This window comes from Heterodontus francisci, chromosome 2, assembly GCF_036365525.1.
Source record: "Heterodontus francisci isolate sHetFra1 chromosome 2, sHetFra1.hap1, whole genome shotgun sequence".
Lineage (NCBI taxonomy): Eukaryota > Metazoa > Chordata > Chondrichthyes > Heterodontiformes > Heterodontidae > Heterodontus > Heterodontus francisci.
Genome location: NC_090372.1, coordinates 127684397 through 127711880, shown reverse-complemented (window position 1 = coordinate 127711880; position 27484 = coordinate 127684397). Strand labels below are relative to the sequence as shown.

The 27484-nt window shown below is 41.6% G+C and overlaps 1 protein-coding gene across 1 annotated transcript in view; it reads left to right on the top strand.

The window, feature by feature from the left end:
- The window catches only part of tmem245 (transmembrane protein 245), a 238093-nt gene that overhangs the window by 102960 nt on the left and 107649 nt on the right, over nucleotides 1-27484 (top strand). Inside the window, exons 6-8 of the mRNA XM_068053069.1 lie at nucleotides 18424-18528; nucleotides 23169-23251; nucleotides 26636-26726. Coding sequence (XP_067909170.1) covers nucleotides 18424-18528; nucleotides 23169-23251; nucleotides 26636-26726 — 279 coding nt within the window. The remainder of the gene's footprint in view (nucleotides 1-18423; nucleotides 18529-23168; nucleotides 23252-26635; nucleotides 26727-27484) is intronic.

Sequence of the window (27484 nt, the reverse complement as noted above, 5' to 3'; positions counted from 1 at the left end):
AAGGTGGACTGGAAATAAAGGTATTTAATTGGGGGAAGGCAGATTTCAATATGATAAAACAGGATCCTGCCAAAGTGGACTGGGAGCAGCTACTTGTAGGAAAGTCTACATCAGACCAGTAGGAGTCATTCAAAGAGGAAATGGTGAGAGTTCAGGGCCAACGTATTCCCATAAAGATGAAGGGTAGGACCAACAAGTCCAGGGAGCCCTAGATGTCAAGGGATATAGAGGATTGGATCAGGGAAAAAAAAAGGAGGCTTATGGCAGATTCAGAGGGCTGAAAATAGCAGAGGCACTAGAGGAGTATAGAAAGTTAGGGGGGGGTACTTAAGAAAAAAAAGTCATTAGGAGAGCGAAGAGGGGTCATGAAAAAATACTGGCAGACAAGATATAGGAAAATCCTAAGGCGTTTTATAAGTATATTAAGGGCAAGAGGATAACCAGGGATCAAAGCGGCAATCTATGTGTGGAGTCAAAGGACGTAGGTGAGGTTTTAAATGATTACTTTTCATCTGTGTTCACTGTGGAGTAGGGCGATGTAGCTGTAGAGATCAGGGAGGGGAATTGTGATATACTTCAACAAATTAGTATTGAAAGCAAGGAGGTTTTAATGGGCTTAAAAGTGGATAAATGAGATGTATCCCAGGCTGCTGTGTGAGACAAGGGAGGAGATTGCAGGGTCTCTGACACAAATTTTCAAATCCTCTCTGGCCACAGGAGAGGTGCCATTATTCAAGAAGGGTAGTAGGGATAAACCAGGTAATTACAGGCCAGTGAATCTTAACATCAGTGGTAGGGAAACTATTGGAAAAAAATTCTGAGGGACAGGATTAATCTCCACTTGGAGAGGCAGGGATTAATCAAGGATAGTCAGCACCCTCACGACATTTAAGAAGTATTTCGATGAGCACTTGAAATGCCATAGCATACAAGGCTACGGGCCAAGTGCTGGAAAATGGGATTAGAATAGATAGGTGCTTAATGGCTGGCATGGACACAATGGGCCGAAGGGCCTATTTCTGTACTGTATAGCTCTATGTCTGTCAGTTTCATTAGACAGTCCACCCAGCATATATGGCAACAATTACAGTCAGAGTTCTTCACAACCCTGAAGTTCCTCAGGTAGATTTTCAACTCCTTTCTTCACGGACTTAGCCGCAGTTCTTCTTCTGATGCCAGTTACCCCTCAATCTGAGCTCCACGGGTACAGTCTTCACCACAAAGCATATTTCTCCGGAATCTCCTCAGCTCTGCTCATGGCAGTCTTGCTGGTGTGGATTTACCAGTCTTCCCTTTATCGGAGTCCTTCGGTGACAATCTGTGTACTGTATGGCTGGGTCTAGTTAGTCGCCGACTTTAAGTAACAGAAACAGCTCCTAGATTCAGTCTTCACTTCTGCTTGCCGGTGCACCACTTCTACCTTGTCTGCCTGATCCGGGGAAGCCTCTGTCTCCTTTTATCTGATTCTAACCAATGTTAGTTTCCCCGGAAGCCTGAAGTTGTTTTTCCAGCTTCTGTTTCAGTTCTGGTTTCTGTTTCAGTTAGGGTCTAAAATAAAAAGCTTTGCAGCCACAGATTCCATCACAATATTGTCTCAAATCCACTCCCCGATACTTAGTCACCTGCAAGCACATATACCTTCGTGTTTGTCTCAGTTCCCAAACCTTTTAATCCATTATTAATGGTAATGGCAACAAACAGAAAATGCTGGAAATACTGAGCAGGTCAAGCAGCATCTATGGAGAGAGAAAGAGAGGCAATGTTCCAGGTCAATAACCTATTTTCAGAACTCGGTTCTGACAAAAGTTCATTGACTTGAAAAGTTATCTCTATTTCTCTCCCACAGGTGTTGCCTGATCTGCTCAGTAATTCCTGCATTTTCTGTTTTCATTTCAGATTTTCAGCAGCCACAGTATTTTGCTTTTGTAACTGTAATGGCACCCTGCTAACAGTCGAGACAGCTCCATTCACAAAGACTCATTGGTTTAGCCACTTTTCAGTACATCTCAGAAGCTTGCCATTTATTCCATGTCTTCCTGCTTTCTGGCCTAATTGCTTGCGTGGCATGTTATCAGAAGCCTTACTGAAGTCTAAATGTATCATGTGACAACTTACATTGAGATTTAGTAAATTTGTTAGGTCAAATCTCCTTCACACAAGTCCAAGCCGACGACTTCATGCCATAGCTATGACGTGGTGACTGTAGCGTGCTTGGGAGGAACCAATGGTTCTCAAAGCTTTCCACCACTGGGCATTTCTTTGCCTCTTGTCTGGGTCTGTGTAGATCAATTGATAGATGTGATTAGTCAATAACTCCATTATACCATGTGACTACTAGGATGGTGAAGGAGAGCTACATGAGCCTTGGTTTGCCATGTAGCAATTCCACTGCTCCTATCTAGATATATATCATATATTCATATATGCCCTGTGAGATGCTTGGCCAATATTTTATGTTTAGCAGATATTAGGCTTACTGATTATGATTAGATTAGAGATACAGCACTGAAACAGGCCCTTCGGCCCACCGAGTCTGTGCCGAACATCAACCACCTATTTATACTAATCCTACACTAATCCCATATTCCTACCAAACATCCCCACCTGTCCCTATATTTCCCTACCACCTACCTATACTAGTGACAATTTTTATAACGGCCAATTTACCTATCAACCTGCAAGTCTTTTGGCTTGTGGGAGGAAACCGGAGCACCCGGAGAAAACCCACGCAGACACAGGGAGAACTTGCAAACTCCACACAGGCAGTACCCGGAATCGAACCTGGGTCCCTGGAGCTGTGAGGCTGCGGTGCTAACCACTGCGCCACTGTGCCGCCCTGGTTTGTAGTTTCCCCAGGTTATTCCTATGTCCCATTTTAGTTTATGTTAGGTATTTTCCAATCCTCAGGCACTGCTTTTCTCTAATCATTCCCTAAAAAAAAAAGTTTGAAGTAGCTTTGGTTCAGGTCGAATAGGTAACATTTCGATCAAGTTTTGACCTAAACTGTCTTTATTACCTTGCGTGAATTTTTTTCCTTTAGTAACTGTCCAATTTCTTTTCTTTTTCTGAAAGCTGTGGCATTGGCTTAATAAGCAGGTAACTAGCAGGTTGATGTTTCAGATCTAGCACTTGCTGCTTCAATTTGTGCACCCATTGATTTAAGCATGGATTGTGTAGTTTTCAAAATTTATTGGACTATACTGTTTTTTCTTCATTGCAGCAAGGTTTCTGAGTATATTTCAAAAAAATTCTTTATTTAATCTGTGGGAGGTCAGATTTAAATGTATGCATTTCTGTCAAAAAAAAAAATTGAGGATGCTAACATTAATCTTGAGGCACAGTTTTAAGGCCCTGAATTACTTCAAGGCTTTGCTGGCTAGCACACTTGTGTTCATGTATCTATTTTATTCTTGTGCTTAATCATTTAAAGCATTCTGCTTGTGCTTCTGTCACGTCTCCAATATTCTAGATGTATTCTGCAGCTCTCTTAAATCATTTTATATTAGATTAAAGGGTCTATTGCTTCCAAGAAAGGCAGATGAACAGAACTAATTGCAACCCACTAACTGTTAGCTGCAGACTTATTTTAAATTCATCAAATCTCACTAGTGTAGCTGAAATACTGTTCTAGTTTATCAGCTGCCCAAGTATTAGAACCTAATCCTGCGTCTTAATTAACTGTTCCACTCGTGAAAGGATCAAGAATGAGAGGGCACAGATTTAAAGTATTTGGTAAGAGAAGCAAAAGTGACCTGAGGAAAAGCTTTTTCACGCAGTGAGTGGTTAAGGTCTGGAATGCGCTGCCTGAGAAAGTGGTGGAGGCAGGTTCAATTGTAGCATTCAAAAGGGAATTAGACAGTTATATGAAAAGGAAGTATGTGCAGGGTTATGGGGAGAAGGCAGGGGAATGGGACTGAGGGAATTACTTTTTCAGAGAGCCGGTGTGGACATGATGGGCCGAATGGCCGCCTCCTGCAGCCATTCTATGATTCTATGAGTCGGTGATTAAGTTAAAAGGGAATGAGTTGTCTTGCTAAGCAAATGTGTTTGATTTTGATTTTGATCTTTAGCTTATGCTAATTTTGATTTTGTTTTCTGCTTTCGTTGCTGAATTGCATGAACTTCACCACCTTTTTGGACTGTTAGTTGTTCACATTTGTTCCTTGCATTCTAGCAGCCTAAAATGATGTCTGTTTGGTTTGCTCACGTGATACTGAGACTGTGAATGGACATGAAGAAACTTGTGCTATTTGAGGATCAACTAAACGTGTTGGTTATAGTTGCTTGTGAAGAAATATTATGAATTTATATCTATTCCATTGGGCAGGGGAGGAATACCTTATTTCATTGTGCATTCATAATAACAAACATTGCCTCACAGTTATCTGTTGTACCTGATCTGGATGTGGGATAGAAGGAAATTTTTTCTTGCTTTTTTTTTATCTGCACAGCATGACTCTTTCAAATTCTCAACAATAAAAGTCTTAATGAACAAAAGTAACTTAAACTAATCTTGAAAATTGAAGAGGATCCTTTAATATGAAATACTGAACAGCAATCTTAAATTTAGCATAAGGTACATAGACAACTGGTGACCATGTCATCAACAGTAAAATATGTTTTCAGATGGACAATAATCTTTTTCTATTCTCTTTCCCCCCTCCCATGTGAGCTAAAACAGCTGCATAAATACAGTTGTAAATAAGCTTCTCCCAATTTTCCCATCCCATAATTTGTTAAATTCATCTTTGGACAGGTGTGAAGACTATGCAATAATTGATCTGTTTGTCACTGCTATTTCTTGTTAGGAAAATGAAGTTAGGAAGCAGTATGATAGATCCATAATTTGATTTGAGTTTTAAAAATATCCAGAAAATCCTCCTTTTATCACTGAATACTTTCTACAAACCAATTATTGAAAGCAGTTACAGAAAATATGCTTTAGTAATGGGTATATTGTGGATCAGATTCTTGCATGAATAATGAGTAATCTAGCAATGTTATATTGTGTTCATACATTAATGATATGTAACATAGTGGGTATGGAGCAGTGATGGTTGAATAGAGCTGAGGTATGGATCAGCCATGATCTAATTGAATGGCGGAACAAGCTTGAAGGGTTGAGTGGTCTCCTTCTGTTCCTACATTCCCATTAGTAGCACGTTATCAAAGACATCTTGTGCTCAGGAACATACTTTTTTGGGGTTCCTAGAACTGCCTTTGGAGAAAGTGGAAAACCTATGCCTCTTTCCTATTGGCCATCTAACCGGCCCAATAGATACCAGTTGCACAATGCTAAATACAAAAGGAAAAAATGGCACCCATGGCCTGGGGGTCTCTGCTTAAGTAGTGCCCTCTGTTCAACATAAAGCTATCTATGATGGGAGCTGGTGTATAGAACTGTAAAATACTCAAAGATCTAAATTAATTCAATTTGAACCATTTGGCAATAGTTAGATAATTTAATACATAATCTGAAATGCGGCTTTTCGTTTGTAATAATGTAGGCAGCATATTGTGAATGTTTACTGAAATAACTCCGTTTTAGGGGCAGGAGAAATAAAAAGTATGAATGCATTGTGGACTATTAATCAAAATGCTAATTTTCTTGTTTGACGAGCTGCATGCCTAACCATACATTTTCATCACATGAGCGTGAAGTTTCAGTTTTGTTTGATTCAGAATGCCTTGCTGTGTTACAATGAGCTAAAAGGCTTAACAGCATTTTACACAGGATTACACAGCATTTTAATTGATGGAGGTCTTGATGGCATTCACCTTACGGTAGTGAATGAAGTCAGACAGAAACAGCAAAGACTAAGACCATCATTTTTGAAAATTCTTGGATGTGCAGATTCTGCCATGGGAGTGAAGGTAGCCAATGTAACACCTTTGTTTAAGAAGGGAAAGAAGTATAAACTGGCTAACTAGAGCAGTTAATCTATGTTATGGCTGTCTTGTCGAATCTATAATTTAAGATTAAAGTACTGAGCATTTGGGGTAATCAAGGACAACAAAATAGATTAAGGGCAAATCCTGCTTGATAAATTTGATCTTTTTTTAAAAAGTGGCCAAGAATAGATAAAGGGAATGCAATAAATGTAATATATCTAGATTTTCAGAAAGTATTCAGTAAGATGTTTCACAGGAGGCTTGTTACACTTTGTCATGCAGGCCCCCACTGCCAAGAATGAGGCACATTCAATTTGCCACATGGACATTAAATTTCAAATTGTTGCTGGGAAGAAGAGAAGGCCTGTGACAAGGGGTTGTCAGACCCCTGGCTGGAAATACATTTTTGCATGTTAACTGCTTGGAACAAAGGAGCTATCCCTTCTTCCAATACAATCCACAAACAGATGTCGTCAAACCAGTTAGTGGCATGACTAACCTGTTTGGCAGTCTGGGTTTTTGTCTGAATTATATAGTCTGAACTGAGAATCTGCCGAAAGCTGTTTGCTCCTGGATGGAAAAGACCTCTCCCTGGCTGGCTCGCCACAGCCTCTCCTGTCTGCTCCCATCTCCTTCTCATGGAACTCCAAATCCCACTAAAGACACATGAATCCCAAGAGAGAAAAGTCTCCTACAGAGAACCAGGTTTAAGAAGAATACTGGGCCCCAACGAAAAGCAAGATCTATCTACAATCAAGGACTCTACAACCAGCTCAAAGCACAGTAACAAAAAACCCTCTTCAGAGATTGCCTCATACATTTCCACTTTATTTTTCTTCTCTTTTTTGTCCCTCTCTGCATGTGTGTATCGCGTATGCATGCTAGAGTGGGCGCATCATGTATCCATAGGTGTTAACCGAATTAGAGTTTAAGTTTAATAAATTTCAACTTTTCTTGAAACCTAAGAAAGCCTGTTCGTGCTGGTTTCTTTGCCTTATAATTGGAAAGCGGTGAACAAGGATTCAGCAAGGGGGAGCTAAAAACAGTGTTTAAAATTAATCCCTATTACAGTAAAACCAGGTGAAGGCTGAAAGGGAACCCTAGACCTTTTTCTCACCTGGTTGTAACACATTTCCTCTTACACCATACACACTTTTTTTGTAACGGCATGAATAGAAAGTTGGTTAAAGGACTGGAAACAATAGGGTTAAATGCTATTGCTTGGATTCCATTTCTCTGGACATAACAACCAGGCTTCTGGACTGGACTAGATTAGATTACATCGTAAGACTCAGCTGCTGTGTCTCTAATCTGCAATCTTTTGCTTATATTTTAGAGCCTTTCCAACACTTGTTGTTCCCTGCTGAGCCTGTGACTGACCACTGGTTCTGCTGGTTTTTCAACTTCATTTACAGTCTGTTCCTGGCCAGCAGATTCACTCTCCTGAGCCAAAGTACATTTCTCTGCCACTTCTGGATCTTATAGTGACTTCCAGCTTCACTTTAACTTTCTGCCCTGCAACCGATACTGCACACCTCCTGGACCTTCATTCCCATAGGGTTATGGCGGTGCTTCTGTATCATTTGTGTTTTTTGAGGACTCATGTATTTTTGAATTATGGACATGGTTTTATTTGGGAAAACAGAAAAAGATTCCATGGATGCTTTGTTTTCACTGGGGTCATTGAAAGGACACTGAGAGGTCCTGTTTGAAAACATTTACTGGAAGTCACCTGTCTTCAGATAAAGACCCAGCAGGGGCTTTTTGACTTGGGGGAGATGTTTACAGAGAAGTAACAGGTCCAGATTTATAGGGGTCAGGAGGCTTGACTGTTGAGATATTGTTTTGGTATCGCTTTGGACAGTATGTTGCGGTCTGAACTGTTTTGAAGGCAGATGGAGAAAACCAGCCAAGAGAGCAGTCACCATCAGCAGCCTCTTCCATCTCTTTGAGAACTTCCTGAGAATAAAGTGTAAGAAATAGAGACACTGATGCCACATTTCTCCTGGAAAGCCTGCCAAACTGATCTTCGATGTTGCCTGAAAAGAACTGTTAGAAAGATCCCAGTAGCAGCCATCTACACTTATTTGGGACGCCAAACCAAAAAGGGGCAACTGATATCTTTCCATATCTTCTATCTATCTTTTCAAGAATTAGCAAGTAGTTGGCCAAAGTATTCCTTTTTGTCTTCTTTTTGTAACAGAGCTGTAAAGAGAAAATCTCTTTTTCGGTTAACCTGTGTGTCTGTGTATATCTAAGGTAAAAGGGAACTTTCATATTTCAATCTGTGTTAATGCTTTACTTCATTACTGGTTAAGCCTTGTTTTACAATAAACTGATAATTTTGTTGTTTGTTAAAGAAACCTGGTTGGTGTATTTTGTTCTGGGATAAAGAGTAGAGTCTACGATTGACCGTATTGGTAACTGGAGAAACATTTAAATATATGTTGTGACCCGTGGAGAAGTGGAACAAAAAGACAGTGCACTCTTCCCACCTCGGTCAAAACGTATAATTGGGGGCTTTGTGCAGGATAAATCAATGCCAATGATATGTAATTGTAAGTGGGGTAATAATAATTGAAAAGACAAAAAGTTTTTTAAAAAAAAAGGTTTCTTGTGGATTAAAGTTTACACTACCGGAATATCTGTGTCAGTTGCTATGGCCCTTCTGGGAAAGGAGGATATATCCCCAAGTGATTTGAAAAACTTGACCAAGGGTAGGCTAAAGGATTTAGTGGAAATGTTGGTGTTAGAGTTAAAACCAGGAGCTAAGAAAGCAGATATAATTGCAGTAATAGCACAATGTTTGCAATTAGACGAATAAGGCAAACCACATAGTAGTACAGTTGAATTGGCTAAAATTCAGTTGCAGGTGAGACAGCTTGAAGTTAACAAAGAAAAAGAAATAGAATTGGAAAAACCTAACCTTGAATTTCAAAGAGAAAGTGAAAGAGAAGAAGGGGAATTCAAATTTTAAAAGATGGAACTAAAGCGAAGGGGTGATCTTGACTCCAGTGAAAATTTGATGGGGAAAGATCTGACTCCAGCCCAGGACCCACTGGAGAGCTGTTTAAATTTGTACAAGCCCTCCCGAAATTTTTAGGAAAGGGATGTAGAGCCATGTCTCATCTCTTTTGAAAAGATGGGCAAACAAATGAAGTGGCTGAAGGAAAGCTGGACACTGCTTATGCAAAGCAAGTTGATGGGCAGAGCTCATGAAGTTTATGCCATGCTTTCTGAGGAGACTTTTGCAGATTGAGATGGCAAAAAAGGCCATTCTCGCTTCTAATGACTTAGTCCCTGAAGCTTACTGGCAGAAATTTCGGAACCCTGGAGACAGTCTGGATAGATCTATAGAATTTGAGAGGCTAAAGCAAATTAATTTTGATAATTGGATGCAGGCACTAAAGGTAGAGGCTGTGTATGAGAACCTTAAGGAACTAATTCTCCTGGAAGAATTTAAAAATTCACTTCCTCCATTAGTAAGAACTCATGTAGAGAACCAGAAGGTTTCAATGACCAGACAGGCAGCAGAAATCGCTGATGATTACGAGCTTGTTTATAAGCCCAAACCCTTTGTCCGTCACCCCCACAAAACCTTCCCTTCCCCTTTCCAATCCTATTTCCTTCTGTGTCCGTCCTTGGGGGGGGGGGGGCAAAGAACACACTCAATTCCCTTATAACTGCACTTCCCGCCATTCTCCTAGCCTATCGGGCCACACTTCCTCTAGAGCTTGCCCTTCTAAATCTGTGCCCATGTTTCCCAGAACTCTTAATTTGAATCCCTCCAATCAGATTTCTGTCCCTACCACAGTACCAAAATGGCTCTTACCAAAGTCACAAATTACACCCTATGTGACGCAGATAAAATATCCTTCCTTCCTTCTCCTTGACCTGTCTGCAGCTTTTAACATGGTTGGCCACACCATCCTCCTCCAATGCTTCCACCGTTATCCAGCTGGGTGGGACTGCTGTCACCTGGTTCCTAATTGTAGCCAGAGAATCTCTTGCAATGGCTTCTCTTCCCACTCTTGCACGGTTATCTCTGGTGGTCCCAAGGCCCCCTCCCTTTTCTAATCTACATAAGATCATAAGAACTAGGAGCAGGAGTAGGCCGTCCGGCCCCTCAAGCCTGCTCCGCCATTCAATAAGATCATGGCTGATCTTTTCGTGGACTCAGATCCACTTACCCGCGCTCCCACCGTATCCCTTAATTCCTTTATTGTTCAAAAAGATATCTACCTTAGCTTTAAAGATGTTTACTGAAGAAGCGTCAACTACTTCACTGGGCAAGGAATTCCATAGATTAACAACCCTCTGGGTGAAGAAGTTCCTTCTTAATTCAGCCCTAAATCTGCTCCCTCTAATCTTGAGGCTATGCCCTCTTGTGCTAGCAGCCCCCTTGGCAACACCATCAGAAAACACAGCATCAGTTTCCACATGTATGTTGAATACACCAAGCTCTACCTCACCTCCACCCTTTCCCCCACCTTTCAAGCCTTCCACTATCTCTCAATTCAGACTGCTTGTCTAACATTCAGTACTGGATGAACAGAAATTTCCTACAACAAAATATTGGGAAGACTGACGCCATTGTCTTCAGTTCCCGCTACAAATTCTGCTCCCGATCCACCAACTCCATCCCTTTCCCTCGCAACTGTCTGAGGCTGAACCAGGCTGCTCGCAACCTCGATGTCATATTTGACCCTGAGATCAGCTTCTAACCACAGATCTCCACCCATCACTAAAACTGTCTGTTTCTACCTTTGTAACACTGCTGACTCCACCCCTGCCTCAGCTCGTCAGCTGCTGAAACCCTCATCCATGCCCTTGTTACCTCCAGACTTGACTATTTCAATGCACTCATGGATGGCCTCCCACGTTTTACCCCTCTGTAAATTTGAGGTCATCCCCCAAAACACAATTGCCCGTGACCGAGCTCGCACCAAGTTCCGTTCATCCATTACCCCTTTGCTTACTCACCTACATTGGCTCCTAGTTAACCACTGCCTTGATTTAAAAATCTCACCTTTGTTTTCAAATCTCTCCATGGCCTCACCCCTCCCTATCTCTGTAATCTCCTCCAGCATCCTCTGATATATTGGCGCTCTCTAATTCTGACCCCTTGAGCATCCCTGATTTTAATTGCTTCACAATTGGTGGCCGTGCCTTCAACTGCCTGGACCCTAAGCTCTGGAATTCCTTCCCTAAACACCTCTGCCTCTCTCCCTCACTTGCCCCCTTTCAAGTGCTTCTTAAAACCTCTTTCTTTGACCATGCTTTTGGCCATTTGATCTAATATCCCCTTACGTGGCTTGGTGTCGTATTTTGTTCTTTACCCTGTGAAGTACTTAGGGATGTTTAATTATGTTAGATTTGCTATGGAAATAAAAGTTGTTGGAAAGAAGGGTTGGAAGAGATCTGCAAGTGGCAGTGCTTGGGACTTGTGTTGAGCATATTGAAAGTTGTTGATGGCACAAAAATTAGGGGATTTGATAAGTACTAAGGAGGAGTGTAAAAAATTTTGAGAAAGTACAGATTAGCTAATAGAATGGGCAGCCAAATGACGTGTAATTTAATGTCAACACGTGTAAGATGTCAACAGTTTGGGAGGAAACCTGAGTGGAACGATAAAATAAGTGGAAATTTGCTGAAGAGTGTAGAGGAAGAAAGACACTTGGAAGTTCAAATACTTAATTCTTGAAAGTGAGTGTGCAGGTCAGAGCCACAAAATGGGTAGTATTTTGGGTTTTATAAACAGTACAAAAGCAAAGTGCTAAGTTTGTACAGGATGAAGTTTAGGCTGCAGGCGGAGCACTATGTCCAGCCTTAAACAGCTCATTATTGTAGAGACATTAAAACAAGAGATTGTGTGCAGTGTAGATTCATCAGGGTGAAAGGAGAAAGTTGAGAGATGGGGGCTATTTCTACAGAAGCCTAAGAGGAGATATAATAGAGATTTTAAACACTTTGAAGATTTTGATTGTGAAAAAGACTTTTTCAAAAGTTTACAATCATCAGTGAGGAGCAGAGGTTAGGAGAAATTTCCTTATACAGAGGTGTGGCATGGAGTTCTTTGCAACATAGTTGAGGCATTGACCATCGCTGCTTCTCAAAGAAAATTGCATAAATATTTGAAAGAGAAGATGATGCAGAGATGGGGACCGAGAGCATGGCAGTGGGATTAGTTTCGGAATCCTCTGGCAAAGAGCTGGCACAGACAGAATGAGACTAATTACCTCTTTCTTGGCTATAGTTGTCTGTTGCATGAAGGAGAGAGGAATTTCGCAGTACTAACAATAATTGGTAGCAGGTTCCTGCCCAGAGGAATTTCTGCAAATGTAGAAGCACATGAAGGTAGAATAGGGCAAACAATTGCATTACCTAGAGGCTGATGCATTTATAATACAGAACTGCTTGCAGAAATGGTTATGAGGTTGCTCGTACCAAAGAATTAGATCTGTTTGTATTCGAGAGCAGATTTCTTGACACCAGCACAATAGACAAATACCTATGAATGTACACCCTTTGCAACCCAATCCTGATATTGCAGTACTGTCTTCCAGAGGTGGTAATGCTGTAAAATGCCACTCTCAGCAAACTTAAATGACAACTGCAACTTGAGGATGGGAAGGCCAGTGTGTTCTCGTTGCAATTCCTGGCATAGGCCAAAAGTGTGCTTTTACTTTGTTGGCAACCAGAGCCTTCTGATGTCAGGTCTATAGTCCATATGCCAAAGACTTGCAGGTTGATATGTTAATTGGCCATTATAAATTGTCCCTAGTGTGGGTCGGTGGTAGGGAAAATATAGGGACAGGTGGGGATGTGGTAGGAATATGGAATTAGTGTAGGATTAGTATAAATGGGTGGTTGATGGTCGGCACAGACCCGGTGGGCCAAAGGGCCTGTTTCAGTGCTGTATCTCTAAAAACTAAACTAAAACTAAAAAAATAGTGTTATCAGGGGTAGAGGTGACAACCACCTCTTTAGGTGGTTCAGGAAAGAGTATTGCCTCCAGAAATACATAGAAGTTACAGCACAATCAGGCCCTCTGGCCTAGCCAGTTTCTTATCAATGTTTACCTTCCACATGTTTACCTGACCCAGCCGGGCCAGGTGGTTGACGTTTCAGTAGGGGACTACTTTGGGAATAGTGATCACAATTCCGTAAGTTTTAGAATACTCATGGACAAAGACGAGAGTGGTCCTAAAGGAAGAGTGCTAAATTGGGGGAAGGCCAACTATACCAAAATTCGGCAGGAGCTGGGGAATGTAGATTGGGAGCAGCTGTTTGAAGGTAAATCCACTTTTGATATGTGGGAGGCTTTTAAAGAGAGGTTGATTAGCGTGCAGGAGAGACATGTTCCTGTGAAAATGAGGGGTAGAAATGGCAAGATTAGGGAACCATGGATGACAGGTGAAATTGTGAGACAAGCTAAGAGGAAAAAGGAAGCACACATAAGGTCTAGGCGGCTGAAGAAAGACGAAGCTTTGAAAGAATATCGGGATTGTAGGCGCAATCTGAAACGAGGAATTAAGAGGGCTAAAAGGGGTCATGAAATATTTTTAGCAAACAGGGTTAAGGAAAATCCCAAAGCCTTTTATTCATATATAAGGAGCAAGAGGGTAACTAGAGAAAGGATTGGCCCACTCAAGGACAAAGGAGGAAAGTTATGCGTGGAGTCAGAGAAAATGGGTGAGATTCTAAACGAGTACTTTGCATCGGTATTCACCGAGGAGAGGGACATGACGGATGTTGAGGTTAGGGACAGATGTTTGATTACTCGAGGTCAAGTCGGCATAAGGAGGGAGGAAGTGTTGGGTATTCTAAAAGGCATTAAGCTGGACAAGTCCCCAGGTCCGGATGGGATCTATCCCAGGTTACTGTGGGAAGCGAGAGAGGAAATAGTTGGGGCCTTAACAGATATCTTTGCAACATCCTTAAACACAGGTGAGGTCCCGGAGGACTGGAGAATTGCTAATGTTGTCCCCTTGCTTAAGAAGGGTAGCAGGGAAAATCCAGGTAATTATAGACCGGTGAGCCTGACATCAGTGGTAGGGAAGCTGCTGGAGAAGATACTGAGGGATAGGATCTATTCCCATCTGGAAGAAAATGGGCTTATCAGTGATAGGCAACATGGTTTTGTGCAGGGAAGGTCATGTCTTCCCAACTTAATAGAATTCTTTGAGGAAGTGACAAAGTTGATTGATGAGGGAAGGGCTGTAGATGTCATATACATGGACTTCAGTAAGGCGTTTGATAAGGTTCCCCATGGTAGGCTGATGGAGAAAGTGAAGGCGCATGGGGTCCAAGGTGTACTAGCTAGATGGATAAAGAACTGGCTGGGCAACAGGAGACAGAGAGTAGCAGTGGAAGGGAGTTTCTCAAAATGGAGACGTGTGACCAGTGGTGTTCCACAGGGATCCGTGCTGGCACCACTGTTGTTTGTGATATACATAAATGATTTGGAGGAAAGTATAAGTGGTCTGATTATCAAGTTTGCAGACGACACTAAGATTGGTGGAGTAGCAGATACTGAAGGGGACTGTCAGAGAATACAGCAGAATATAGATAGACTGGAGAGTTGGGCAGAGAAATGGCAGATGGAGTTCAATCAGGGCAAATGCGAGGTGATGCATTTTGGAAGATCCAATTCAAGAGTGAACTATACAATAAATGGAAAAGTCCTGGGGAAAATTGATGTACAGAGAGATTTGGGTGTTCAGGTCCATTGTTCCCTGAAGTTGGCAACGCAGGTCAATAGAGTGGTCAAGAAGGCATACGGCATGCTTTCCTTCATCGGACGGGGTATTGAGTACAAGAGTTGGCAGGTCATGTTACAGTTGTATAAGACTTTGGTTCTGCCACATTTGGAATACTGCGTGCAGTTCCGGTCGCCACATTACCAAAAGGATGTGGATGCTTTGGAGAGGGTGCAGAGGAGGTTCACCAGGATGTTGCCTGGTATGGAGGGCGCTAGCTAAGAAGAGAGGTTGAGTAGATTAGGATTATTTTCATTAGAAAGACGGAGGTTGAGGGGGGACCTGATTGAGGTGTACAAAATCATGAGAGGTATAGACAGGGTGGATAGCAAGAAGCTTTTTCCCAGAGTGGGGGATTCAATTACAAGGGGACACGAGTTCAAAGTGAAAGGGGAAAAGTTTAGGGGGGATATCCGTGGAAAGTTCTTTACGCAGAGGGTGGTGGGTGCATGGAACGCATTGCCAGCGGAGGTGGTAGACGCGGGCACGATAGCGTCTTTTAAGATGTATCTAGACAGATACATGAATGGGCAGGAAGTAAAGAGATACAGACCCTTAGAAAATAGGCGACAGGTTTAGATAGAGGATTTGGATCGGCGCAGGCTTGGAGGGCCGAAGGGCCTGTTCCTGTGCTGTAATTTTCTTTGTTCTTTGTATAAACGTGAAGCTCTAATCACATTTACCTGCTTTGTTGCCATATCCTTTCAGCCCCTTTTTCTTCTTCCTCTATTGAATCCAATCTTGAATGTTTGCATGGTTTCATCCTCAACCAGTAATTGAAGCTGCTTTTGGTAGTGCATTAACATAGTGCTTTTAAACTGCCATATGACTATCCAATACCATAACTTTATTTGGAAGTTTAAAAATAGCTTTAAAATTACAGAATTTTACTGCTATCATTCTTGGGCTAACCCAAGTCGGGTTTTCTTACTGAATACTGTCTGCGTATGCATGCAATTGAGTGTGTAACAGTCAACAGTTAAATTTAATTAGTTAATATCACCTTTGTGTTCAGGATATATCGGGATTGTCCAAACTTTTCAGGCAGACGGCCGCATTCTGATTTTTGCTCAGTCTGGGGGGCCGGTGAGCAAATTTCAAAAGATGAAGGCATTAAAGTTTATATTACGAATAAAAACAACAACAAATGTGCATTTTTGTGAATAAGCTTTAAATGAGAAGACTAATTTATTGACTTACTTTCTCGTCATTATATTTCAAACGAATTTAGTGACATATCTGGCATTTTGGCTTGCGTAAGTCGTCCATCTCTGCCCGCACACTTAATGTAGCGATGCAAAGTATTATGGATAGCTGTCCATGTTTCAGGAGAGACCTTGATCTCTCTCTTCCCCACTACCCCCACCCCCATCTCTCTTTCTCCCCTCTCTGTCTCCCTCTCGCCCCTCTCTCTGTCTCCCTCCTCTCACCCCTCTCTCTCTCACCCTCGCTCGCCCTCTCAGCCTCCTCGCTCGCCCTCTCTGCCCCCTCGCTCACCGCTTGCTCTCTGCCTCACCCTGCTCCCCCTTTCCCTCCCCCTCGCTCGCTGCTTGCTCTCTGCCTCACCCCGCCCCCCCCCCCCCCCCATTCCCTCCCCCAAGTCTGTTGGGAAACAGCTGTTCCCAATGTCAGCAGCTGTCAAGTGCAAGATTGATAGTGCAATCGTTTTTAAAAAGGCCGCTCTGTAAGAAGAAGACAATAGGAAATTTCCCATCTCCAGTCACGGTGGGGATGAGGAACGGCCCTGGGAACTGTTTACACCCATGGTCTGGATGGAAACGATTGGTGGGTTGGATCCTGGCCCGCGTGCCCTATGTTGGACAAGTGTGATTTAGACTAACCAGAGTGGTTCTGGCAGATTTGATATTGAATGTGAAGCAGCTAATTTTGCACCCTTTAAGTGGATTTTAAGACAGTCAAGTTAGCACCTGACCAACCATCTGCTGAAGGTTCCATTCTCTGCAACTGTGAAAGAGTGGGGCGGGGCGGCTAGACAGGGGAACACTGGGGACACGGGGGTGGAGAGCGAGAGAGGGGAGGAGAGATATGGGTAGGGGGGGCGGCGGTGAGAGGGAGACAGATGCACAGAGAGGGAACAGGAGAGAGAGAGAGAGTCAGAGTCATTTACTTATGGCACAGAAGGAGGCCGTTCTGTCCATCGAGTCCTTGCCGGCTCTCCACCGCTATGCAGTCAGTCCCACTCTGGCTCGATCCCTGTAGCCCTGCAACTCAATTTCTCTCAGGTGGCCATCCAACTTCCTCTTGAAGTCACTGATCGTCTCCACCTCTGCCACCCTTCTAGGCAGCGCGTTCCAGGTCATTACCACCCACTGTGCAAGAAAGTGCTTCCTCGTATGCCCCCTGCTTCTCTTGCACAAAACTTTCAATCTGTGTCCCCTAGTCCTAGAGGGGAGGGTGGGGGAAAGAGAGAAGGAGGCACACATGCACACAGAGCGCGGGGAAAGGGAGGAGAGAGATAAAGGTCTCTCCTGAAAGATGGGTATCTGTCCAGAATACTCTGCATTGCTACATCAAGTGTGCGGGCAGAGATTGACTACTTATGCAAGCAAAAATAATGCCAGGTGTGTCACTAAATCAGTTTTCAATATAGTGACGAGAAAGTAAGGCAATAAATTAGTCTTCTCATTTAAAGCTTCACAAAAATGCACATTTGTTGTTTTTATTCAGATAAATTTTTAATGCCTTTATCTTTCAAAATTCACTCACCTGCCCTCTGGGCCGAGCAAAAATTGTAATACGGCCCTCCGCCCGAAAAGGTTGGACAACCATGGTCTAAACTTAATCCTATTAATTCTCTGCGACTGTGTGGGCACACACCCATTTTTAAAAGTTGCAAGAGCAACGTGAAAGGGAGGATAAAGTTTCCATCTGTGGGGATAGATTTAATCTGCGCACTACTCATCATTAGAGGCTTTATCTTGGTTGCATCGGCCACCATGCATAGCAGGCAAATTGCATTGACACCGAGTGCTTGCTATAAATGGTGGGGACTGTACAAATAAAGAACAATAACAAAATTCTGGGTACGCACAGTCAGTAAATAAGTTGGAGAAAGCAGGGGTTGTCGTTTCAGATGTTGAATCTTTGTCAAAACTAATGTACTGATACTCTAATTGTGGATAGTGAAACACCTAAATTATGACTTAACATTTCTTGTGTCCAACCTTGAAGCATTCCTAAAATTTGGTGTTTGTAAGAAATAGACAATTTGAAACAGGTTGTTGGAATGGCCTGCTGAGAGTTGAGAATTATACCTAACCTTCATTACATCTTCTCTGGGAGTTTAGAAGGTGAAATTGAATGCACAAAGAATATGTAATTTATCTGTATTAATATCTAGTGTGACTTGAATTACATTTATGCACCATATAGAGAGAAATGTATTGTGATGGCCACTGAACAGTTTTTTGGTTTTGTTTTTGCCAATCATATTTCATCACAAGATTATAATTACAGTCAAACTTCATTGCAACAAATGTCAAAGGACCAACAAAGCAGTCCTCATCAGGAGTAATCAAGGATCTGTTCTTAATCTGATTATAGAATACCTCTGTCAGTGCCAGGAAGAAAAAGCTGATTATAATGGGTTTTGATTTAAATATTTATAATAGGCGTTCTTGTGTATGTAAATAATTAATAAATATATAGCACAAGTTTCTGCATGTTTTTGTAAAGCATATCTATTTAAATTCTGTCTTTGAAGTAATAAATTTACCATCCATGAAATCTGTTTTGTTTTATTCTGCAGATTATTTTTTGTCTGGAGAAATCATTGGATAAATTGATCAGCATTTTTATCATCTTTTTATTGGTTATGGGAACGTTACTGCTGGCTCTACTCCTTACTGCAAAGGTACAGTTTGATGTAGTTTTTAAAAGAATAGAGCAATCTGCATATTCTCTGGATAGAGGGTATGTTGAATATATTTCTTGTTTTAATGTATTTAAGTATATGTAAGCTCTTCCATATTACCTTAAGATTAAGTTTTTTTTTTGGAACTAAACACTATTTGTACTGCTGAAAATCATGTATCTTCACCAATATATGACTAGACATGTAAATATTCAGAAGAGTAGCTTGCATCCAGAACTTTAAGTTGAATTCTGATACCTATCTTGTTCTTGTAATTGAAAATCCAAGTTGTTATAATCTATTGTATTTAAACTTCCTGTATTATGTAATTTCATTTGCATGGTCGAACATGAATAAATGAGAATCTGTTTAGAGTGAAATGTTTAAGTTTTTAAAAAGAAATTGTTTTGTTCTGTTCTCCATGCTTTTATTATTCTACTTGTTTTATAATGTTCAGTTAGCCAGTTAGTATGAACAAAGAACAGTACGGCACAGGAACAGGCCATTCGGCCCTCCAAGCCTGCGCTGATCTTGATGCCTGCCAAAACTAACACCTTCTGCACTTCCGGGGCCCATATCCCTCTATTCCCTTCCTATTCATATATTTGTCAAGATGTCTCTTAAACGTCGCTATCGTATCTGCTTCCACCACCTCCCCTGGCAGCAAGGTCCAGGCACTCACCACCCTCTGTGTAAAAAAAAAAACTTGCCTCGCACATCCCCTCTAAACTTTGCCCCTCGCACCTTAAACCTATGTCCCCTAGTAACTGACTCTTCAACCCTGGGAAAAAGCTTCTGACTATCCACTCTGTCCATGCCGCTCATAACTTTGTATGGCCATAAAATCTGGCACTGCTTATTAAAATGAGATGGTTAGATGTCAAATGGAAGAATTTGAGGTGTCAACCTGGGCAGATGTTTGATACCCTGCCTAGTGGGTGTAATTAATACTTTAGCACCTTCAACCCCTGTAACAATTATGTATCCTTCGTTAATTCTGCTGTTATGTGCAGCTTACATACTCTGACCTGGAAATCAGAGCAGATTACTAGGGTGGGTTAGAATTAGCAATAGAATGTGACTCTATAAAGATCACAAACATTGAAATGTTCAGTCCTATATTCTCAAATGATTTTCAAACTTTTCTAGGGGAACTGATGTTTTCAGGAACTGATTGTCCTAATTTGTGAAAGACTGTCAGGTACCCAAAGGAAAGCCTTCCATTATTGCAGAAAATATTTATTATTATGCAACAGTAGAAATAATGTATCAGTAAGTCAACAAATACAAAATTCCTGACAGTATGAAGTTATGTACAGCCCCACACAGATGACTGTGCAGACTTCAGTTTAAAATGTTGGAAGACAAAAATGCATTTTCCATTGTAAATCTGTTGATGCCAGAGGCTTTCAGAAAAAAGGTGTTTTTTCTCCGCATCTACTGAATTTCTTCCCAGTCTGAATTTACTGATGTGCTTTCCTGTGAGAAAATGAATTACAACCCTATCTATACTTGAGACAACTGGCTAACATAAATCTAAAAATATTTGTTTAAAAATGGGTGGTATGGTAGACAGAGCAGGAGGGAGCTTGCTTTAACTCATCAGCTGCCGAAACCCTTAATGTAAGCTTTTGTTACCTCCAGCCTCGATTATTCCAGTGTTCTTCTGGCTGGCCACCCATCTTCCAATCTTCGTAAACTAGAGTTTATCCAAAACTCTGCTGCCTGTATCCTGAATCTCACCAAGTACAGTTCACCCATCACTCCGTTCTCGCTGACTTAGATTGGCTCCCAGTCCATCAACATCTCTATTTTAAAACTCTTTCTTGTATTCAGACCCCTTCAAGGCTCTCCCAATCCCTGTAACTGCCTACAACCCTTTGAGAACTCTGCATTCCTTCAATTCTCGCCTCTTTTGTACATCCCCGATTTCCTTCACCTCTCCATTGGCAATCGTTAAGGCTCTAAACCCTGGAATTCCCTTCCGAAACCACTTTGCACCTCTCTCCTCCTTTAAGACGCTCCTTAAAGCAAACATGCCTCTTTGATCAACTTTTGGCCACCTATCCTAATGTTTGCTTCTGTTGGCTCAGTGTCATAGAAACATAGGAGCAGGAGTAAACCATTCAGCCCATCGAGCCTGCCCCACCATTCAGTATGATCGTGGCTGATCTTCCACTTCAATGCCCTTTTCCCACACTATCCTCATATCGCCGAATGTCATTTGTATTTAGAAATCTGTCAATCTCTGCTTTAAACATACTCAATGACGCAGCTTCCACAGATTTGAGGTAAAGAATTCCAAAGATTCACAACCCTCTGAGTAAAGAAATTTCTTCTCATCTCTGTCCTAAGTGGCTTCTTCCCTATTTTGAAATTGTGTCCCCTGGTTCTAGACTCCCCAACCAGGGGAAACATCTTAGCTGCATCTACCCTGTCTATCCGGTATTTTGTAGGTTTCAATGAGGTCACCTTTCATTCTTTGAAACGCCAGAGATTACAGGCCCAGTTTCCCCAGTCTCTCTTCATAGGACAATCCCGCCATCCCAGGAACAAGTCTGGTGAACCTTTGTTGCACTCCCTCTGTGGCAATAATATCCTTCCTAAGGTCAGGGGACCAAAACTGCACACAGGTGCGGTCTCAGCAAGGTTCTATTCAATTGAAGCAAGACTTCACTACTCCTATACTCAAATTCTCTTGTGATAAAGTCTAACATACCATTGGCCTCCTTAATTGCTTGCTGCACCTGCATGTTGGCTTTCAGTGACTTATTGACGAGGACGCCCAGCTCCCTTTGTACATCTATACGTTCCCATCTCTTACCATTTAAGTAATTCACTGCACATCTGTTCCTTCTACCAAAGTGGATAACCTCACATTTTTCCACATTATATTCCATCTGCCGCTTTCTTGCCCACTCACCAAGTCTCTCCAGATCTCCTTGAAACTGCTTTGTATCTTCCTCACAACACACATTCCCACCTAGTTTTGTGTCATCCGTGAACTTGGAAATACTACATTTGGTCCCCACATCCAAATCATTGATATATATTGTGAACAGCTGGGGCCCAAGCACTGATCCCTGCGGTACCCCACTAGTCACAGCCTGCTGACGCGAGAATGTCCTGTTGATTCCTACTCTCTGATTTCTGCCTGTTAACCAATCCTTAATCCATGCCAGCATTTTACCTCCTATCCCATGTGCTTTAATTTTGCTCACCAGCCTCCTGTGGGGGCTTCATCAAAAACTTCTGAAAATCTAAGCATACCATGTCCACTGACTCCCCTTTATCAATTGTTAGTAACATCCTCAAAAAACTTCCAACATGTTTGTCAAACATGACTTCCCATTCATCAATCCATGTTAACTATGCCCAATCAGATCATTATTATCCAAGTGTCCATTTATTACATCCTTTAGAATAGATTCTAGCATTTTCCCAACGACTGATGTAAGGCTAACAGGTCTGTAATTCCCTGTTTTCTCTCTCCCTCCCTTCTTAAATAGTAGGGTGACATTTGCGACCTTCCAATCTACAGGAACCATTCCAGAATCTATAGAATTTTGGAAGATGATCACCAATGCATCCACTATCTCCGTTGCTACCTCTTTCTACACTATGGGATGTAGAATATCAGGTCCTGGGGACTTATCAACCTTCAGCCCCATTAATTTCCCCAATACTACCTTCTTACTAATTTCCTTCAATTCCTCATTCCCCCTAATCCCTTGGATCTGTAAATCTGGGAGATTTCTTGTATCTTCCTCAGTGAAGACAGACGCAAAGTAATTATTTAGCTTCTCTGCCATTTCTCTATTCCCCATTATAAATTCTCCTGACTCTGCCTGTAATGGATCCACATTTGTCTTAGCCAGACGTTTCCTTTTTATGTACCTATAGAAACTTTTACAGTCCATTTTTATATTTTTTTTCTAGCTTACATTCATATTCATTTCTCCCTTTCTTAATCAGTTTCTTCGTCCTCCTTTGCTGTATTCTAAAATCCTCCCAATCCTCAGTTTACTACCAATTCTGGCAACTTTATAGGCCTTTTCTCTTAATATGATACAATCCTTAACTTTCTTTGTTATCCACAGTTGACTGCCTTTACTTTTGAGGTTTTTGTGTCTCAAATTTTGTCTGGCTCCTTTGCAGCGCCTCAGGGTGTTTTATATGTTAAATGCAAGTTGTTGTTGTTGAATGTTCAATGCTTCACTGATGTAAGATGTGGAAATACTTGGGGAAGGGTCTTAAAAAATGCAGTCATGGGTAGGGAGCAGAATTATGTGGAGGGTCCTGACTGATTACCTGACTACAGCTACTGATTTCCAGCCAAAGCAAAGCATAAATGGTTTTCTGGGAGCAGAGCATCTGTGAACCCTTGCAATAGTAGAGGTTATGTTTGAGAAGTGTCCACCCTGTTTGTGTGTGTGTCAGTCATCTCTTTCGTCGGGGTGTTAATGTCTTCATCCAAAATGATTTTAAAAAAATAGAGTTTGGGCACTTTGGTACATAAAATCAAGAAAAAAATTGAAAGATTCCGAAATGAAATTATTTCATGTTTCAAAGACTTGAGAAAAAATAGTTTTCTTTCTGCTTGCTCTTGTTTGGTTCTGATAAGCACTGTATTTCTGCAGGTTCATGAGGAAAGTGTCCACATGATTAAAGTCACCAGCAGTCTGATTAATGAGACCGTTGCTAATCATCCTGAATGGGCAAAGTAAGCAATAAAACTAAAAATATATTCGCATATTTATTTTGAGTTTTTCTACGTCCTCAATTTTCCTCTCTGTTTTGATTGTAGTTAACATGGACTTTGGGAAAACTTTTGACAATTGCTACTTGGGAATTTACTCGAGTAGATTAAGGGATATGGAGGTAGGAACAGGATGGTAATTGGATGCCAAATTTGTTAAACAGGAGAAAAGAGAATAAGAATTAAGGGCATTTCTTCAGTCGTGTCCCATAGGATACTTGGGACCAATTCTGTTCAGTGCATATCAATGACTTTGGTATAGACCTAAAGAGAGTGGTAAAAATTGCATTATACCAAGATAGGTATAGTTAATTCTTTTGCAGACCAAAGGAAAGTATAGAGGTGTAACAATAGAGATTGGACTGAAAAGTGGCAGATGGAATACATTTTGGTAATTAGAATCACAGAATAGTTACAGCACAAAAGGAGGCAATTCAGCCCGTTGTGTCTGTGCCAACTGTCTAAGAGCAACTCTGCTAGTTCCACTCAATTGCCTTTTTCCCATAATTAAAATAACAGCATTAATTATACTCTGAAAGGAAGTATGTCTCAGTGCTATGGAAGAGCAGAGAGATTTGCAGTTATAGGTTCACACAACGTTAAAGTACCTAGAACCATAAAAAAGTCGGGCAGCGCAGTGGTTAGCACCGCAGCCTCACAGCTCCAGCGACCCGGGTTCAATTCTGGGTGCTGTCTGTGTGGAGTTTGCAAGTTCTCCCTGTGTCTGCGTGGGTTTCCTCCCACACGCCAAAGACTTGCATGTTGATAGGTAAATTGGCCATTATAAATTGCCCCTAGTGTAGGTAGGTGGTAGGGAAATATAGGGACAGGTGGGAATGTGGTAGGAACATGGAATTAGTGTAGGATTAGTATAAATGGGTGGTTGATGGTCGGCACAGACTCGGTGGGCCGAAGGGCCTGTTTCAGTGCTGTATCTCAAAACTAAAAAAAACTAAACTAAGTTACGGCACAGACAGAGGCCATTCAGCCTATCTTATCTGCGCCGGCTGAAAAACGAGCCGCCCAATCTAATCCCACCTTCCAGCACCTGGTCCGTAGCCTTGAAAGTTACAGCCCTTCAGGTGCATGCCCAGGTACCTTTTGAAATGAGTTGAGGGTTTCTGCCTCCACCACCGATCTGGGTAGCGGATTCCAGGCACCCACCACCCTCCGGGTGAAAAAGTTTTCCCTCATGTCCCCTCTAATCCTTCTACCAATCACCTTAAATCTGTGCCCCCTGGTAATTGACCTCTGTGCTAGGGGAAACAGGTTCTTCCTGTCTACTCGATCTAGGCCCCTCATAATTTTGTACACCTTAATTAAGTCACCCCTCAGCCTCCTCTGTTTTAAGGAAAACAACCCTAGCCAATCCAATCTTTCTTCATAGCTGCAACTTTCAAGTCCTGGCAACATTCTTGTAAATCTCCTCTGTACTCTCTCCAGAGCAATTATGTCCTTTCTGTAATGTGGTGACCAGACTGTACGCAATGCTTCAGCTGCGGCCTAACCACTTCATACAGTTCCAGCATTACATCCCTGCTTTTGTATTCTATGCCTCGGCCAATAAAGGAAAGCATTCCATATGGCTTCTTCACTGTATCTGCCTGTCCTGCCACGTCAGGGATCTGTGGACATGCACTCCAATGTCTCTCCCTTCTACCCCTCTCAGTATCCTCTTGTTTATTGTATATCCCCTTGCGTTGTTTGCCCTCTCCAAATATATTCCCTCATTTCTCTGGATTGAATTCCATTTGCCACTTTTCCACCCACTCAACCAAGCCAGGTTGATGAAACAAAATTTTTTGAAAAAAATTTAATACAATTCTAGGTCTCATCGAAGGTACAGAATATAAAAGCCAAGAAGTAATTATGAACTTCTATGAAACCCTAAAACCTCAGTTAGGGTACTGTTTGTGGAATCATAGAATGGTTGCAACACAGAAGGAGGCCATTCGACCCATCCTGTCTGTGCTGCTCTCTGCAAGAGTAACCCAGCTAGTCCCACACCCTTGCCTTTTCCCCATAGCCTTGCAAATCTTTTCTGTACAGGTAATTATCCAATTCCCTTTTGAAAGCCACAATTGAGTGTGCCTCCACCCCACACTCGGGTAGTGCATTCCAGATCCTCACTACTCGTTGCGTAAGAAAGTTTTTTTCTCACGTTTCTGGTTCTTTTGCCAAGCATCTTAAATCGGTGTCCTCTGTTTCTCAATCCTTCCACCAATAGGAACAGTTTCTGCCTTTCTGCTCTGTCCAGACCCTGCATGATTTTGCACACCTCCATCAAATCTCATCTCAACCTTCTCTCAGGATGATAACCCCAGCTTCTCCAATCTATCCTTGTAACTGAAGTCTCTCATCCCCTGAGCCATTCTTGTGAATCTTTTCTGCACTCTTTTCAATGCCTTCACATCCTTCCCAAAGTGTGGTGTCCAGAATTGGACACAATACTCCAATTCAGGCTGGACCAATGTTTTCTAAAGGTTCACCATAACTTCCTTGTGTTGTATTCCAGTATTGTGCTGCATGCTATAGGAAGGATATTAAACCTTCAGAGAGGGTACAACTCCAATTCATTAGGATGTGGCATAGTATAAGAAAATGTAAGTAGGAAGAAAGGCCTGAAAAATTCAATTGTTTTTGTTGGAGCAGACAAATATAATAAAAGTATTTAAAATTGAGTAGATGGGGCAGGGTTGATAGAAGCTGGCTGTTTCCAGTAGTTCAGTAGTTGGGAACAAGGTCCAGAGATACAAAGTTAAATGCAAATTAGAATAGAGTATAGGAGAAACTTCTCGTACAATTGTGAGGCTGTGAAAATGTGCTTCTAGGTTTGTGGTTAGGAACTATAATCAACATTTAAGATTAATTGAGTAGTTGGATGAAGGAAAAGAGGTTGTTCGGATATGGGAGCAGGGTGGGTAAATGTGATTCGTACTATTTGCTCAGGTGGATGGTAAATGCCAACAGCGACTATGTGGGCCAAATAACCTGTTTCCTTGTTCTTTCTATGTATATCTTCATACATATTGTTTAAGAGGAAGGGAATGGGTAATAGATGAGGTAAAGCTTTGTTTTGGGGGTATGTTGCCTAACTAAAGTAAGTGCAGGCCAACTAGTGATAAGATAGTTAACAAGTAATTTAAAAAGGTTTTAAATGTTAACTCTTAATGCTATTTTATTATCTGACTAGGATATATAATTTTCAGAGTACAAAATTGGTGAGTGGACACTTGCCTTACTTTGGGTAATAGTTCTCAATGAAGTGTCGTTTTCTTTTTATGTGTTTAGTTTCATCATCTCTGCTCCAATTTTCACATCAATTTTTGCTGCCTTGTATTGTTTCAGCTGGCTTCCTGAGGCCCAGGTAATCCAGAAGGCACTGAATTCTGCTGCCAATAATGTGTACCAGTATGGAAGAGAGTGGATAACCCACAAGGTAAAGGCTAGAATTTTAACATTTAATATCTTTTTTTTTATTATTTCATGGAGTGTGGGTGTCATTGGCAAGGCCAGTATTTGTTGACCATTCCTATTTGACCATGACAACTGAGTGGCTTGCTCAGCCATTTCAGAGGGAAGTTAAGAGTCAGCCACATTGCTGTGGGTCTGGAGTTACATGTAAGCCAGACCAGGTAAGGATAGCAGATTTCCTTCTCTAAAAGGCATTCGTGAACCCTAGGACATTATCCTGGGCCTTTGGATTAGTAGTCCAGTGACATTACCACTAAACCACCGTCTCACCCTCTGATAGCATTTTGTTTTTGCTTATTTTAACATACTATGATACAGAGCAGTATTACCATTAATTCTTATAATGGGCATTTGATTTTTATTTAGTTGACCTAGAGACTAATGAACAGTTCGATCTGCTGAAGAGTATAATATGGCACCCAAGTCTTATAGTTACATGGACTTCCTTAACGTGTGTTGGATCAATTTTTACTTTCTCCATATCTTCATTTTCCTAAACACCTTTATTCTCCACATACCCTAACTTACCCAACAAAGAGAAATAGCTGACAAGTTGAGTGACGTGGCCCAAGTATAAAGATACTTTGATTACTGTCTTGATTAAGCATCTTCATTGTCATAGATGAATCCAAATGAAAATGCCTGAAGCAGTCTCTTGCATCTCATGAACATTTCAAGGTACCCAAGCACTGTTAACATGGCTAATAGGACTGATTAGGAGTT